A 12080-nucleotide genomic window follows, 5' to 3' on the forward strand; every position below is an offset into this window, starting at 1 on the left:
CTAAAAGAACTAACAGATCTGTCCTGGAGGAAGTGCACCTGAAATGCTCCTTGGAAGCAAGAATGGCCAGACTTCATCTCACCTATTTTGGTCATGTCAGAAGGGACCATTCTCTGGAGAAGGTTGTCATGCTTAGTAAGGTCAACGAAAGAGGGGGAGGCCTTCAACGCGATGGATTGACACGGTGGCTGTGATGATGGACTCAAGTATAGCAGAGATCGTGGAGCTGGCGCCAGATCGGGCAGTGTTTCGTTCTGCTGTGCATGGGGTCTCTATGAGTTGGAGACGACTCCACAGCACCTAACAACAACAACAACAATACAATACAAGATTTTCAGGAGCTTTAGTTATTTAGGAAAATGCAAGTCAACAATAAAATAAAATGACAAAAACAGCCTGAGATGGTCTCTAAGTAGCACTATCACACTTTACAAAGATAGAAAATGATTTTGTAAAATTAAGTCCATATTTATGGAAAATAAGTGGCCCAGCCTGCTCACCCCCAGATATCAAAGAAATTTCACATAATTATGAGGACAAACTTAACAGTAAGAGAGTTGATGTTACACCCCAGACCTACTGCTGTAGAGTCGTTTCCAACCCACAGCTACCCTACAGGGCAGAGTGGAACTTCCCCATAGGGTTTCCAAGGCTACAATCTTTATGAAAGCAGACTGCCACATCATCTCTTCCATGGAGCAGCTGATGGTTTCAACCTCCAAGCTTTCTGTTAGTAGCTGAACACATAACCAGTGTAAAAAAAAAAAAAAAAACTCTCTGTCATCAAGTGGATTCCGACTCTTAGCGATCCCCATCAAGTTTCTGGTGGTAAATCTTTACGGAAGTAGATTGCCCTGTCTTCCTTCTGCAGAGTGGCTGGTGGGTTTGAACCGCCAGCCTTCTGTTTAACAGTCAAGTGCCTTAGGCACTATGCTACCAGAGGTCTCAATAAGTAACACTATGGAATGTATAGTGAGTGTAGAACCTTGTGGTATATAAGGCCAATAATGCTTATTGGCCTCTCAGAAAGGCTTAATATTAGGACTCTGCTTATTATCTTGATTTAAGTTTTAATTCTTCTTTGTTATAGAACCCCAAAACAAAAGAGCAAATTGAAAATCTGTTAAGGAACGGGATGAACAAGGAACTTCGAGATCGCCTTTGTTGCCGGATGACCTTTGGGACCGCAGGACTTCGTTCTGCCATGGGAGCAGGGTTTTGCTATATTAATGACCTTACAGTAATACAGTCAACACAGGTAATTATTATAAAGTATTATGTGTGTACTTTTTCTCCTCCTGTTTTTTTTTTTTTTTTTCCTTCATGAGTTAGGTAGTGCCTGTTGTGCTTACCTAGTGCCTCTCTAACAGGAATATACCCCAAGTGGGATGGCTTGAACAAACAGGAGTTTATTATTCTCTTACAGTTTGGGAGACTAGAAGTCTGAGTTCTAAGTGCCAAGCTCTAGGGGTTGTGTGAAAGCTCCTTGACCTTGGGCTTCAGCTCTGCCTCTTGCTTCCAGCCCACTGAAGCTAGAGGCATCTCTTCACTCAGGCAGCTACTGGCTGTTGAGGCTAACAAGCCCAAGGTCGACAAATAAAATGGCCTAGTCCTGATGTTACAAACCACATGGCAGGCCATTAATTCAAGTCCATTGAAATTCCCAATATTGGCAGAGCATGGCAGTCTGCTGAACAATGACAGGGCTACATGCAGGGTTCAAGTGTGCCATAAGCTAGAGACCATTCCCAAAGCTGTTTCTTACATACGGGAAGCAGGCCACATGCCTAAAGCAGCTACTCAGCTGCTTGTAGTAGGTCCCACTGTGTGGTTGATTGCCAATCTCATCATAGGGAATAACAACCACCCACTGCCCAGCCGCTCAACCAAGCCCAGCCAAGTTGACACACAAACTTAACCACCACAGTGCCTTTCTTTAAAAATTAGCTTTATTTAGAGGAAGCTCTTAGGAAGTATAAAATATACTTTTAGTCTTCCGTTAGACTTTTTTGAAAAATCATTTGTGTGTCTTCAAGGTCACAGACTAACTTTTTCATTAACTCTAATTTTGGTTGTCATTGTGACAATGTTACTTTGCATTTAAAACCAGGAAATGGATATTGACATATCAAAGTAGTGCAAAGAAACAAACTTGGATAAAAATAAGATGAATACCCCCAATCTGACATATAGCCATTGATAAAGATCAACCAATGTATTTAAAAACTTTAGTTGAAAATATGCCCCTTTAACATGGCTTTCTGTGTCCAATTTGAGAGTTCTTTAAGGCAAGGTATGATATGTTAGTTTATTTTCTCTGCATTTTTATGCAACTCAATCTTGAAACAAATTACTTGTCTCTCTATTGAATCATTCATTCTCAGTACTTCAAGGAACTCAGCTTTTGAAGCCAAGGATGCATTTAAGCGTATACAGTCATCCATCACTTAACGTCTACAATATGTTCTATGAAATAGGTTGTTACCTTGTGCAAACACCATGTTATATACAGGCTGTCCCTGCATTACGAACAAGTTCTGTTCCTAAGTCCGGCTTTAAATCGAATTTGTACTTAAGCCAGAATGATTAGGTATAGTTCATATCTAATGTTTATTGGTTAAGTGTTTGTTTTAGGATGTAGTATATAGAGTACCTTTCTGTGCATAAAAAAAAAACAGCCCTTCTAGGTACACTAAAACATCTTTTATGTAATTACAATAATGTTTTGGTGCACATTGCAAAGTAGGACCCATTTGTTATTACAAACAATTATATGTACCTTGAATTTTTAGTATAATAGGCTTTACATGTGTTGGGACCAAGGACATATATGTGGCTGGACATTGCTGGAATGGATGTTAAGTGGTGCGTGACTGTACTAAAAATAGCTCTGGACTAGATAATTGCTCAGTGTATGTAATTCTAATTCTGTCAAACAGTAAATCAGCTTAAGCCTTATTCTGAGGGAGTTCTATAAAGCCAGGGGCTGAGTAGGTGGGATTCATGCTGCCCTATCTCTCATCTCTTTTTTATACCTCAACTAAAGATACTTCAGTTAAATCTTTTTTATACACAGGGTAGTCCCTGATTTACAACAGGGTGCTGTTCCAGTGACAGTCTGTTCTGACATAAGTTGAATACCTCTTTTTTCTTTTTTAGTTTTCATTATCATTGCCTTTTATTATAAGTATCTTTGTAAATCTGATAATTATTTGTCTTTGGGAGTTGGAAACATATATAAATATCTGCAAGTGAACGTGTGAGAATGATAACATCAGCAAATTATGTACTGCAACACTGTATGTAGTACCAAGGGGGAAAAAAAAAACACCACCACACACAGATGTTCATAAATGCAGTTCATTGTAACTCGAATATGTCCTAAATTCGGGACTGCCTATTTGGGATTTGAAGTGAAGATTCTTTGACTTTACAAAAGGGAGTAGAGGAGGTGATTAAAAATCAATTTTTATAAAAGTGAAACATTTGTAAGAGTTTGGATCCCATCATGTGACTTGGAAAAGCCAGATAGAATCAGATTCTTAAACCGCAGACTTTTTCAGCATCTAGCTGTTGTTGTTGTTGTTGTTGTTATGTGCTGTCGAGTCAGATCCGACTCATAGCGACCCCTCCTTGGGTTTCCAAGGCAGTATCACTACGGAAGTAGATTGCCCCATCTTCCTTCCGAGGAGTGGCTCGTGGGTTTGAACCGCCAGCCTTCCGGTTAGCAGTCAAGTGCCTTAGGCACTATGCTACCAGAGCTCCCTAGAAGGAAATAAATGAGATGGATTCTTCGGGGGAAAAAAAGATAGAGTCTTATAGCAGAAAGAAATAAGATTCTATGAAGTTTTAGGACAGTATCATCTTTAGAAATGGATAAATTGGTGAAAGTGGATAATTTGGTTAATATTAAGTAACCCCCCATACACACACGTACACACACACAAATAAGGAGTAGGTTGGGAAGGAAGCTAAAATAATTAGTTGAAAGACCACCCTTGGACTGGAAGTCACTGGAGCCTGATTTGGGGCTGTCACATATATATTTAGTGTCTGCCACCATATACTAGTAGGCATAGTACCTAAGGTATTTGACTGCTAACCAGAAGGTCAGTAGTTCAAACCCACCAGCCACTCTGCGGAAGGAAGGCTGGGTAACCTACTTCCATAAAGATTTACCACCTCGGAAACCCAAAGGGGTCGCTATGAGTCGGAATCAACTCGATGGCAGGGAGTTTGGTTTTGGTTTTATGTACTATTAGATCTTCAATAATCAGTATAACTTAATTTTTGTTGCATGAATAGCCTGTGCAAGTCACTAAATAAAGCTTCAGTCTTATTCTGGTTCTTCTTTTTCCATGAAATGTTGAGAGACAGAGACAAATGATATTTGGATTTCCTATTTTTCAGAAGTATTGTAAGGATTAAATATGACATTTGTGAAAGTAATTTTAAAGTACTATAACAATGTGAAATATTATTTTTAGAGACTGAATGTGTTCATTTATTAAACTTAGCAAATCATCTGCAGATAGTTAAATGGTTTAGTTTATTATTGTTATGTTTTCAGTATTAGATACTTCATTCTATTTTTTTTGTCACCTTTAACTGTAAATTTTCCTAGTTTGTGAGATTGCTTTTCCTATTTTAAAACCAAGGAATTAGAAATAGAATTAAGAAATGTTTTAATAGAGAAATATGATTGATTTAAAAATGTTTGCATCGTAAATAGGTTCAATCTTTTGATTAACTTGAATCTTACAATTTAGCAAGGGCCTAAAATGGTCAAAATTCTTTTCTTTGGAGGCTTGAAGGCAAGAAATAATTTCTTTTGGTGCTTCTAACAGTCTTTTTAGCATATTGACTCTCATGTCCTGTCTTTTTCTGTAATGTTTTATATATTGTATTCAATTATGTGGTTGCTTAATTGAGATTTCTATGACATCAGATGTGTTTGAAATGCCAGGAAATAAATAAGTTTGTCACCTTGCATTTGTATATTGAACAATATCATTCCCACATTAGTAAACATGAGCATAAAGGCAGAAGTCAGTTCTCTAGGAGCCACCAAGCTACATGCCAAACGTGAAAATAAAAAATGTTAAATCTTATAAAATGCAAGTGTTAGTTAGGAGCTAATCTTTTATGTTTATCTGCTTCAGGGAATGTACAAATACCTTGAAAGATGTTTCTCAGACTTCAAGCAGAGAGGCTTTGTTGTTGGGTATGACACCAGAGGTCAAGTAACTAGCAGCTGCAGCAGCCAGAGGTATAGTGTTAATTGTTTCAAAGTTTAAGTTGGATTGGAATAAAACATTATTATTTTTTTCCTCCAGTAATAGGATTTCTGAAATAGAAGACTGTCGAATAGAAATGTGTTTATTGTAGAGGTGAGGTCGAAATAGCAGCATTTCAAAGATAAGCTTTACTCCAGAGGGGGAGAGACCAATAGTTGTACCTTAGTCCAAAGGACTAACAGACCACATGAACCCCAGCCTTCACGACCCTCAGACCGGAAGAACTAGATGGTACCTGAAAGGGATCATAATAGGAGGTCTCAGATAGAAAGGGAGAAAAATGTGGAACAAAACTAGAAATCATAAAAAGACCAGGCTTATATGATCTGATAGAGACTGGTGGAACCCCTGAGACTAAACCCCTTAGACACCCTTCAGGCCTGGAACTGAACTCACGCCCATGGCAAAAATTTTAGCCAAACAGTAGGCCTATGAGGTGAACAGTAACACCAGGGAGGTACACACTCCTTAGAATAATCAACCTATGAGAGAAGGCACCATTTACCCAGGGATAAATCTCAGAAGGCAGGAAGGGATAGGAAAGAAGGAAGAAGGGCAACTGTAAACACAGAGAGTGTGGGACAAGTGTTGTTACATTGTAGGGATTGCAATCAGTGTCACAGAATAAAATGTATAAGAACTGTTAAATGGAAAACTAGTTGGGTCTGTAAACTTCTTCCCAAATCACAATTTAAAAAAAGAAAGAAAGAAAAAAAAAAAAAAGATAAGCTTTTAGAGAAAGGAGTAAAATTTTACATATTTAAAGAGTTTGCATTTAGAATGTCAACTGCACTAGGCAGGAGTAATTATGTGGCTTGTATTCTTTCTTTATAGTCCTATTTGATTAGTTTTAGGTTGTATTCATACATAGATAATTATAACACAGTGATACCTTTTTTTGAGCTCTTATTTTCAGAAGGTGGAGCCCCTGGGTGGAGCACACAGTTAATGTGCCCAAGCTGCTAACTGAAATGTTGGTAGTTCGAGCCCACCCAGAGGCACCTCAGAAGAAAGGCCTGCCGGTCTACTTCTGAAAAGTCAGCCACTGAAAACCCTGTAGAGCACAGTTCTACTCTGCCACATGGATAACTGTTTGTTTTTTCCCTGGGGTAATTGTTCATCTGCAGTATTTATTGTAGTTTCATTTACTTATTATGGTATTTATTTCTTGGTAAAAGAGCCATCAAAGGTGAATGAGGAAAAAGAGGAGATTAAATTGTTAATTCTATTCTTTGTTAAACTCCTTTTTAAAACAATTCTATTATCACCTTTAAGTAGGAACATGAAGCTTAAATAATCAGTGATTGGAAGAATTGGTTGTATTATGCTACTGATATATTCAGAATAATTGTAAGGTGAAGCATATATTTTATGGATGTTTGGTTTTTAAAAACTAAGTGAAATCCCTCTCTTTTTTTAAGGCTTGCTAAACTCACTGCTGCAGTCTTGCTGGCTAAAGATGTCCCTGTGTACCTTTTTTCAAGATACGTTCCTACACCTTTTGTAGTAAGTATATGGTGTTAAAGGTGCCCTGGTGACACAGTGCTGCTAACCAAAAGATTGGTGATTCAAACCTACCAGCCACTCCATGGGAGAAAGATGTGACAGTCTGCTTCTCTAGAGATTTACAGCCTTAGAAACCCTATAGGGCAGTTCTAGTCTGTCCAGTCGGGTCACTGTGAGTCAGAAGTGACTGGACAACATTGGGTTTGGTTTTGATTTATGTTGTGTTATTGATTATACAATTTTATGTTCTTGAAAATATTTCTTAAATCAGCCAGGACTCAAATCTTTGTCATCTCTATAGTTCTGTATTAAGTGGTATGTAAAACCAAAGAAGGGAAAATAAATTTTGCTCTGGATTTATTTTCATTCCATGATCATTTGTTGAACCTCCTAAGAGCTTGATCTAAACAAGTTGACATGTGCACAATCACGGTGAAATATTTTAATACTCTTCTTTCACAGACTGGTTTATCAGACAAAAATAAGTTAGGGTAGACTTAAGGACAGTATTAATAGGCTTGATCTGATATATATGCAAGGGTGTAGCAAACCCTATATCCAACGGTGACAGAATACACCTTCTTATCAAGCAGAATCATAAAGGAACTCTCAATAGCAGAGGACTACTTATCAAGCCATGTCTCCAGACTCCATTGCAATAAAATTAGAAATAAGAAAGTCCACAGAAACCTGTATGTTTGGACTTTTAAACCACATGAATAAATAATTCACAAAGTAAGAAGGATAGCATAACAAAGATTAGAAACAACAAGCAGTTCTCACTGTACACAATAGTGCAGAACCATAAAAATGACTGTACAAGCTAAAATGATACAAAGTCTTAAATAATCAAGGGGAGGAATTATAATTGTTTGGTGACATTTCAAGATTTTCATCAAAATACTAAAAAGACCCTTACTGTTGGTTATAAATGTTTAGGAAAATGAAAAAAAATAGCAAATTTATTATTTATTTTGTGTACTGTAATATAAAACATTAGAAATGTTGAGAATTAAAGTTTTCTATTTCTTTGCAAAAAAACTTGTGCAGAGTAATTTAAACAATGCTTACCTTTCTTAGCCTGTAAGTTATGATGCAGAGAAGTATCTTTTCTATGAATTATCATACTCCTTCCTAAGTTTGGAGCAGCTTCCAACATTTGATCCTTTGTACTTTCAGTGTTGTGAAATATCTCTGAGAGTTCCTTTGTTGTTGTTACCTACCATCGAGTCGACTTCAACTCATAGCAACCCTATAGGAAAGAGTAGAACTGCCCCATAGGGTTTCCCAGGCTGTAATCTTCACAGAAGCAGATCACCAGGTCTTTTCTTCCTCAGGGCGGCTGGTGGTTAGGGATCGCCAACCTATCAGCAGCAGAATGCTTAACCATTGCTCTACCAGGGCTCCTAGAGTTCCTTAAATGTGAAGTTTTTTGCTAGTGTCACTTCATCCATTTGTTTCTTTGCTACACTTTCATCTTTTTTGGCATTTCCACTCTTTTGATTATCCATTTTTGTAAAATGTGTGACAGCTGAATGACAAGTGCTCAGTCAATCACTGGCAGACTTTGAAAGAAGTGACATGGTGACTGATCATGATGGATACGTTATTTACATAGTGATTTATGGACTGAAGATTTTAGATAATAAAGTTGTACCACCATTGCCTCTATCCTTTCCCCAAATAGCCTACCATTATTAATATAAATTTCATGTCCCTCAAACAAAAACTCCCCCTTTCCCTTCCCGCTTACCCCTGGTAACCATTAATTATCTTTGGTTTCTATATGTTTGCTTATTTCATATAAGTGAGATCATACAGTATTTGTCCTTTTGAGACTTCAGACTTAAATATGTTATTATTGTTATGTGCCATCAAGTCGAACCCAACTCATAGCGACCCCTCCTTGGGTTTCCAAGGCAGTATCACTACGGAAGTAGATTGCCCATCTTCCTTCTGAGGAGCAGCTGGTGGGTTTGAACTACCAGTCTTCTGGTTAGCAGTCAAGTGCCTTAGGTACTATGCTACCAGAACTCCTAGACTTAAATATACAACTCCCTATTTAATATTCGTAACTTGAATGAATAGGCATTTAAGACTTAGCATGTCAAAAACCACATTCCTGGTACTTCCTGGTGTATGTACTATCTGTCCTTCCTCACAATCTCTGAAATGCACAGGCTAAAATTATAAGAAATATACTCTTGAGAGCTCTGTGGATTAAAAACTTACTATCTTCTGAGTTTTTCAGAAATTGAAGCAATGTTTAAAAGTAAGTGAAATAGAGCATGACAAGAATGTGTGGTATTAAAGCTGTTGATCTAAAAGAATTACATTTTAAAATAATGTATTATTAGATAAGATGAGCCTGGGGTTGATTGTTAAGGTTTTAGCCATTTATACGATCATGTCTTTTTCTATTATTCAGTCAAAATTAATCTCATGCCAAAGGTATGAGTAGCTTGGAAGCAAAATGGAATTATGATTTTGTTGTTTTTCAGCCATATGCAGTTCAGGAGCTCAAAGCAGTTGCAGGTGTGATGATTACTGCATCTCATAACCGCAAAGAAGATAATGGATACAAGGTAAACCTTGAACTTTTGACCATTTGCTTATTTTATAGTGCTTACTTATTCAAATAATAAGTCCTGAGTATATTTTCTTACACTAGGGAGCAGGGCTAGATACTGGGGACAGAAAGATGAAAACACCAAAGCTGGCCCCTGAATGTATACCCCACCACTAAGATCCTTATTACTTCTCACCCTGTACAAGTCTCTTCAGTGGCCTTTTGACTTTTGCGTCTTACTGCCTTTGCTTTCCCCATCCCATCCCAAATCTGTCCTCTCTACCATTTCAGAAATAAGATTGTATTATACTAAGAACCTGAAGAATGAATGGGAGTTTGTTTGCAGGAAGATAATCAGAGGAATTAATTCCCTGAGCTCATTCTCCTCCTTCTCCCATCTTCTGCCAGGCCTCCGCATTGGCCACAGGATGCATCTGGTGTGCCAGCCTCCAGTGGCAGATAGCAGGGTGGAGGAAGGTGAAGAATGGTTCTGGAAGAGCAAACAGAAGCTACATGGCACAGTACTGAATTGGTGCTTGGGGCTTCTGGGTGATGAATTCATGATCTTGTATTTGTTTCTCTTCTTGTTTGGGGGGAGCTCTGGTGGTGTAGTGCCTAAGGCATTTGACTTCTAACCAGAGGGCTGGCAGTTCAAACCCACCAGCCATTCCTTGGAAGGAAGATGGGGTAATCTACCTCTGTAGTGATACCACCTCAGAAACCCATGGAGGGGTTGCTATGAGTCAGATCCAACTCTATGGTAGTGAGTTTGGTTGGGTTTTTTTTGTTGTTGTTGTTCTTGTTTGGGAGGATTCTGGGCATGTTGAGTTCTGTTTTACTGGGAAGAAGAAGATTTAATACTAATCTAACATTTTGGCCCTGGCAAGCTGTTTTGTTTCCTAGGGTTTCCATAACAAAATACCACAAGGTGGGTGCCTTTGAAGAAGCTAGAGGTTAGAAGTCCAGATCAGAAGTGGTCATGTCAGTTCCTTCTGAAGGCTTTAAAAGAATAATTTTGTACCTTTTTCATGGCTTCTCGTGGCTGCTAGCAATCTTTGGCATTCCCTTGCTGTCTGTATTTTTACAGGGTGCCTTTTTTCTGTGTGTGACTCTGTTTTGTATTTGTCCTTTACTTTTATAAGACCCATTGAGAAAGGGATTAGAATTCAGATCCACCTAACTGTGATATGAATTCATTTTACTTAATTGATAACATAATAAAAACCCTGTTTCTAAACAGGGTCACATTCACAGGTACAGGGGTTAGGACTTTAACATACCTTTTTGGGGACAACAATTCAATCCATAACACCAGCTCAGTAGAAAGTGTTACATTCACAGGGGCAGGGGCAGGGAAGAAATATGATTAATTCAGTTTTTGTTTTGTTTTCATTTTTTCCTTTTAAAAAATTGTGGTGAAAATATACATACCAGACATTCACCAGCACAGTTACCACATGTACAATTCAGTGACACTAATAACATTTTCCATGTTGTGCCACTATTGTCACTATCCTTTCCCAAAACATTCTACCACCATTAACAAATTCAGTGCCCACCAAACAAAAGTTCTGTCTGCCTCCCTCACTCCCACACCTGGTAACCATTAACAATCCTTGTTTTCTATATATTTGCTTATTTCATATAAGTGAGATCATACAGTATTTGTCCTTTTATACTGATGTGTTTCACTCAGGAGTTCTAGTGGCACTGTGGTTATTGCATTGGGCTGCTAACCAAAGGGTTGGCGGCTTGCACCCACCAGCCACTCCGTGGGAGAAATATGCGATAGAGTATTTCCATAAAGATTTACAGCCTTGGAAACCCTATAGGGAAGTTCTACTCTGTCCTATAGGGTCGCTAGGAGTCAGATTCAACTTGACAGTGGGTGGGTTTATTTCACTCAGCATAGTGTTTTCAAGGTTCATGCATGTTATAGCATACATCAAAACTTCATTTCTTTTTATGGCAGTATAATATTCTATTGTGTGTACATACCACATTTTGTCTATCTGTATACCTGGTGATGGGTATTTTGGTTATTTCCACCTTTTGGCTATTGTGAAAAATGCTGCAATGAACACTGGTCTACAGATTTCTGTTGGCACTCCTGCCTTCGCTTCTTCTGGCTGTATACCTAGGATTGGGATTGCTGGGTCATATGGTGATTCTGTGTTCAATTTTTGAGGAACAGCCACAGTGGTTTAACCACAGTTGTTACACCATTTTACATTCCTGTCAGCAATGGATGAAGGTTCTAGTTTCTCTACAACCTTACCAATGCTGTTTTTTGTTGTTGTTGTTGTTGTTGTTTGTTTTGTTTTTCTAATCATTGCCATTCTAATGGGAATGAGGTAATATCTCATTGTGGTTTTGATTTGCATCACTAATGGCTGATGATGTTGAGTGTATTTTCATGTGCTTCCTGGCCATTTGCATATCCTTTTTGGTGAACTGTCTATTCAAGTCCTTTGCTCATTTTTGGTTTGAGTTTGTCTTTTTTTTTTTTTTAATTATTAATTTTATTTTGATTTGGGTGAAGATTTACAGAGTAAATTCACTTTTCATACAGCAGTTCACATATACTTTGTCTCATGTCATTGACCACAATTTACAATGCAACAGCTCCCCTCCCACTTCCTCCCCATAGTTATCTCTTCCCAGTGTCCATCCCTTCATACTCCTCTGCACCCTGAGCTATCTCCCTG

The 12080-nt window shown here is 38.1% G+C and overlaps 1 protein-coding gene across 1 annotated transcript in view; it reads left to right on the forward strand.

Moving 5' to 3' along the window:
* Positions 1–12080, forward strand: part of PGM2L1 (phosphoglucomutase 2 like 1) — a 45453-nt gene that overhangs the window by 12757 nt on the left and 20616 nt on the right. The window contains exons 2-5 of the mRNA XM_007940945.2: positions 1091–1258; positions 5163–5269; positions 6719–6803; positions 9305–9388. Coding sequence (XP_007939136.1) covers positions 1091–1258; positions 5163–5269; positions 6719–6803; positions 9305–9388 — 444 coding nt within the window. The remainder of the gene's footprint in view (positions 1–1090; positions 1259–5162; positions 5270–6718; positions 6804–9304; positions 9389–12080) is intronic.

The sequence above is a fragment of the Orycteropus afer genome, unplaced genomic scaffold (assembly GCF_000298275.1).
Source record: "Orycteropus afer afer isolate SDZICR_OR568_19922 unplaced genomic scaffold, OryAfe1.0 scaffold00074, whole genome shotgun sequence".
In the NCBI taxonomy this organism is placed as follows: Eukaryota; Metazoa; Chordata; class Mammalia; order Tubulidentata; family Orycteropodidae; genus Orycteropus; species Orycteropus afer.